Source organism: Nicotiana attenuata, unplaced genomic scaffold, assembly GCF_001879085.1.
Source record: "Nicotiana attenuata strain UT unplaced genomic scaffold, NIATTr2, whole genome shotgun sequence".
Classification (NCBI taxonomy): domain Eukaryota; kingdom Viridiplantae; phylum Streptophyta; class Magnoliopsida; order Solanales; family Solanaceae; genus Nicotiana; species Nicotiana attenuata.
The window spans coordinates 520,397-526,204 of record NW_017670540.1 but is presented as its reverse complement, the minus strand read 5'-3'; the positions used below and the strand labels follow the sequence as shown (position 1 = coordinate 526,204).

The 5,808-nt window shown below is 35.2% G+C and overlaps 1 protein-coding gene across 1 annotated transcript; it reads left to right on the top strand.

The window, feature by feature from the left end:
- Positions 1 to 566: 566 nt before the first annotated feature.
- Positions 567 to 2,576, top strand: LOC109240719. The gene has a single exon (XM_019407389.1). It carries the CDS (start codon positions 567 to 569, stop codon positions 2,574 to 2,576), a length of 2,010 nt encoding a protein of 669 aa, XP_019262934.1.
- The last annotated feature ends 3,232 nt before the right edge of the window (positions 2,577 to 5,808 follow it).

Sequence of the window (5,808 nt, the reverse complement as noted above, 5' to 3'; positions counted from 1 at the left end):
AAAAGGTGCTTTGATTGAACAGAGAATCCAATATGATTGGAAGCCAGTTCTATGTAAACATTGTCACAAGTATGGTCACTTAGAGGAAGATTGTAGAAGGAAGAAGCAAACACTCCCTCCTAAGCAACAAACTGTTGAGCCAGAAGGAAAAAACACTAACAAAGAGAAGGAAGAGAACAAAGCAGAAGTAGTAACAAGAGTTGAGATCACAAAGCCAGTAGGGGAGAAGGAGCCAACAAAAACTATAGGAGGAAAGATGAATGCAGAAGGATGGGTTACACCTCATAACACAAGGAAGTCTCCTAAGGAACAAATACAACATTCTTCAGCTGGACACAACACTTTCAGTGTGCTAAGTGAGAACAGTACAAGTAGACAATCACAAAGCAGACAAGTCTCAAATGGGGGAGGCACTGTCCTATCTCCAAAAGGTCATGGATAGCATGCTAAGCTGGAATGTTAGGGGCTTAAATGCTCCTAACAAACAAAAGGAGGTAAAACTCCTTTGTACTAATGAAAATACAGGTTTAGTAAACTTACTAGAGACTAAGGTGAAAACTAGCAATATGGAGAGAGTAATAAACAATATGTTTGAAGGTTGGAAGTACATTACAAATCTGCATCACCATTACAATGGTCGAGTAGTTGTAGCATGGAGACCTGATTACTATCAAGTCAGGTACATAAGTGGTACTGCCCAAAGTATAACATGCCTAGTTACAGATGTTGTTCTGCAGAAGGAGTTTTATATGACAACTGTGTACGCTTTTAATACAAGGGATGAAAGAAGAAGTTTATGGCAACACTTAGAAAGTATGAGTGGAGGAATAAAGCAACCATGGTTGGTAACAGGGGATTTCAACTCTGTCCCACAAGCAGATGATAGAATAGGAGGAAATCTAGTTACTATGGGAGAAGTGATGGATTTCCAAGAGTGTATTGACTCTTGTGAACTCATGGAGTTACCATGTGGAGGTTATAGATACACATGGAATGACAAACATGGTGATAATAGAGTTTTTTCAAAAATTTACTGGGCTTTTTTCAATAGAGAGTGGCTGGATCATATGCCAGTGGTCCAGGCTACATATCTAGTGGAGGGAATAAGTGATCATTGTCCACTGAGAATAAGTAAAGATACAGGAAGGGGGAAGAGGGCTAGAGCTTTTAAATTCTGTAATGTGTGGGATTTACACCCTCAGTTTAAAGAGGTTGTAATACAAGGATGGCAACAACAAGTAGCAGGATACAGTATGTTTCAAGTAGTTAAGAAACTGAAGTTACTAAAGAAGGCACTGAAGAAGCTCAATCAACAGCACTTCAGGAATATCTTAACAGAGGCTGAGGAAGATAGGGCAGCTTTAAACCAAGTCCAGAATAGATTGCATTCTGACCCCTCTAATAAAGCTTTACAAGAACAAGAGATAGCTATGTATCAGAAATTCAGGAATTCCTCTTATCTAGCTGAAATGTTTTTATTACAAAGAAGCAAAGCAAGATGGATTAAGCTAGGAGATGACAACACTAGGTACTTCTACTCAGTAATCAGGCACAAAAGACTGCAACAAGCCATGACACAAATCAAGGATCAACATGGGGAATTAGCAACAGATAATGTAAGCATAGCAAATGTTCTGGTAGACTACTATGAAACTATGCTAGGAAGGGAAGGAAGAAGAAGAGCTAAAGCATTTCATAGCTTTCTGAAGAATGGCACTACTCTGAATTCTACACAGCAGATGGAACTCATACAAACATTCATAGTCAAGGAAGTGAAACAAGCTATGTTCAGTATAGATGTGAACAAAAGTCCAGGTCCAGATGGTTATGGAAGTAGTTTCTACAGGGAAGCTTGGAATATCATTGGTAATGATGTTACTGCAGCAATATTGGAATTCATGGAGAATGGAAAACTGTTAAGGAAAGTCAACTCAACAGTAATATCTTTGATTCCCAAAGTCCTAGTCCCAGAGTTTGCAAGTCAATTCAGACCAATTTCTTGCTGCAATGTCATATACAAATGCATTTCCAAGATGATGTGCAAGAGGCTCAAGAAAGCTGTATCAATACTAGTAGCTGAGAACCATGTAGCTTTTGTTGAAGGTAGATTTTTTATTCATAATGTCCTTATCTACCATGATTTACTGAGACACTATAATAGGAAAACATCTCCTAGATGCCTTATGAAAATTCATTTGAGAAAGGCATATGATATGATCAACTGGGATTTCATAGAGGAAGCTCTGAAAGGATTTGGATTTCCAGATTCATTCACTAAACTGGTGATCACTTGTGTGACTACAACCCAGTCCTCTATAAGAATTAATGGAGAAAACCATGGTTATTTTAAAGGCAGGAGGGGGCTTAGGCAAGGGGATCCTATCTCACTCCTATTATTTGTTCTAGTAATGGAATATCTGTCAAGGGTTCTTGGTAAGATGAGTGAACTCCCTGACTTCAGATATCACCCCATGTGTAAGGAAACAAGGTTAACTCACTTAGTATTTGCAGACGATTTGATGATTTTCTGCAAAGGAAATCTGAAATCCATAGCTAGAGTGATGGAGGCATTATAGCATTTCAGTGATGTCACAGGTTTGGAAGCAAACATAGACAAATCTAGCATGTTTGTAGCAGGGGTTGATGAGGAGACAAGGCAGAATATGCTGAAGATTACCGGGTTCACGTTAGGGACCTTTCCTATAAGGTACCTAGGACTTCCTCTTACATCAAGGAAGTGGAATAAGATGGATTGCAAGCAACTAGTTGATAAGATCACAAGCAAAATCACAGCTTACACAAGGCAACTGTCATATGCTGGGAGATTGCAAATAATAATGGTTGTTCTATTCTCTATATACAACTTCTGGAGTGCTGTGTATATTCTGCCTCAAAGTGTGGTAAAGCTTGTGGACAAGAAATGCATAGACTTCTTGTGGGGTACCACTGAAGACAAAAGAAAGGTTAACCTAGTAGCTTGGGATAGGGTCTGTATTCCTAAGCAGAATGGAGGTTTAAACATCAAAAGCTGCTGTAAATGGAACATTGTTGCAGTAGGCAAACTGTTATGGCAATTAGCTAGGAAAAAAGACACACTATGGGTCAAATGGGTTAACAGTATATACATAAAGGATAAGGCAAACATATGGGAACACCAACCACCAGTATACTGTAGCTGGTATTGGAAGAAATTGAACTCTCTTAAGCTTCAAATGGCAGGATGGTATCAGGAGATAAATACATGCTGTCAAAAACAGGAGAATACTCTGTGTCTAAGAGCTATCAGCATATGTTGGGGGCTCTATCTAAGATAAGGGAAGTAAAGCTAATATGGAGTAAAATGATGCTTCCTAAACAGATATTTATTGTATGGTTGGCATGTCAAAACAAATTGCTAACCAAAGAGAGGATGCAGAGAATGCAGTTAAAAGTAGAAGATAAAAAATGTTGCTTATGTGATCAGAATCAGGTGGAGACTCAGACTCACCTCTTTGGACAATGCAAATGGATAGCAGGCCTCAGAGAAAAATTGAGTAGCTGGTTGGATATCAAAATTCATAATAATGAAGCTGGTAAGGTGGTCAAATGGATCCAAAGAAGAAGATGGAGCCAAGTTCAGAAGGAAATAGTAGCTGATGTATGGGGTGTCATGCTGTATTATACCTGGCAAGCAAGGAATTGGAAAATATTCAGGAAAGTAAATGTGAGCAAAAATCTTGTAAATGATCAAATTAGGAGAGAAATACTAGACAGAGTGGAGATAGTGTATAGGGGAAGAAGAGATAGGAAATGCAAAGTGTTTTTTCAGAGAATATATAAATAGATAATATTGATATATTTGGAGATCTGGTGTCTGTATCTGTTTCAGACACTAGAGGCTCATAGGTTGTAAAAAATGTTTTTCTGCTTATAATGGTAATATTCACATTTGTTACCAAAAAAAATCAAACTTAGTACCGAATTGTAGATAGAAGTTTTAATGCAATTTAAATTCAGGCCTCAGACGAAAGTAAGCTATCGTAGTTTAAACTTCAGACCTTCGAGTACGAATTTAGGCTCTCACGATTCAAAATCTCAAACATGAAGGCTTGAAAAAGAAGCAGCAGCAAAAGCAGTTAGAAATTTGCCAAAACTAGCTAACTTTTACATTTTTAATAATTGAATATATTTTAAAGGAATTTTTACATTCCTATGCCACATAGGAAACCTTATTACCCTCAATGTTTAAGGTTTGACTTAATTACACTTAGTATGCCAAATTAATAATTTTATACCATAATTAATTAAGGATATAATTAATTATATATTTTTTACTCCTTAACTAAAGGAATCTGTATAGATAAGTATCCCCACTCATCCCACGTTTCTCTCTCTCCCAAAAATTCATTTCTGTTATACTATTGGACTACGAGTTTAAGATAAATTAATTTAACTGTAGGTAATAATAGAAAATATATTAAGATATTAATACTAAAAAAGATAAATTCAAAAGAAAAGGTGCAGTAGATGTTAATGCTTGAAAATCTTCAAAAATGAAAAGCGTCATCTAAATTGAACTGCTTACTTATAGCAAGTAATTTTCAGATTCAAATATTGAGCAAAAAGCGAGCCATAAGCTGCCCAAAAATTGTAGACATAGATGAATCCATAAAATCGACATCAGCTTTCTTAAAAATTAATGTGATATACATACAATAAATATAGTACAAGCTTATTACATTGCGCAGACACACTTAGAGATCATCTTAGCAATTCATGCATAATAGAAAATAGAAGAATTTATTTTTGAATGGTCTCTCTCTCTCTATATATATATATATATAAAATTTTTACATTCCTATGCCACATAGAGAATGTCGACGAACTGAGCTTTTGCAATGGTGGAAGAATCTACAAACTAGGTACATTGAATTTAAATATCCCAATTCCCATTCAATTGTAGCTTAACTGGTATTTTCGACATAATTGCGTTTTTTGCAGAAGATTTTGTAGAAATTTTAGTCGTTTTGGATTTGTGAAAACAGAAAAAAATGCATCTGCTATCAGAATACAAATAATCTACAATTCATCTACAAAATATCTACAAACTGGGTATATTGAATTTTAATATCCCAATTCCCATTCGATTGTAGTTTAATTGTGATTTTCGACATAATTGCATTTTTTGCAGAAGATTTGTAGAAGTTTTAGTCGTTTTTGATTTGTGAAAACAGAAAATAAAGCATCTACAATCAGAATACAAATAATCTACAAATAATCTACAAAATATCTACAAACTGCTTATATTGAATTTTAATATCCCAATTCCCATTCGCTTGTAGTTTCATTGGGATTTTCGACATAATTGCATTTTTTGCAGAAGATTTGTAGAAGTTTTAATCGTTTTTTATTTGTGAAAACAGAAAACAAGGCATCTACAATTAGAATACAAATAATCTACAATTTATCTACAAAATATCTACAAACTGGGTACATTGAATTTTTATATCCCAATTCCCATTCAATTGTAGCATAATTGGGATTTTTGACATAATTGTGTTTTTTCAGAAGATTTGTAGAAGTTTTAGCCGTTTTTTATTTGTGAAAATAGAAAATAAAGCATCTACAATTAGAACACAAATAATCTATTGTTATAAATAGAATTATATTTATGGTGAATGTCTATATTTAGAGAGATTCTAGGGTTCATTGCTTGGTGGCTAAGTCACCCTCTCCCTATAAATAGAGGGTTCTATTCCATTGTAATTCATCCCAAATCAATAAGAATTCTCTCCCTCTACTTTTCTCTGCAATACTCTTCTTCTTCTT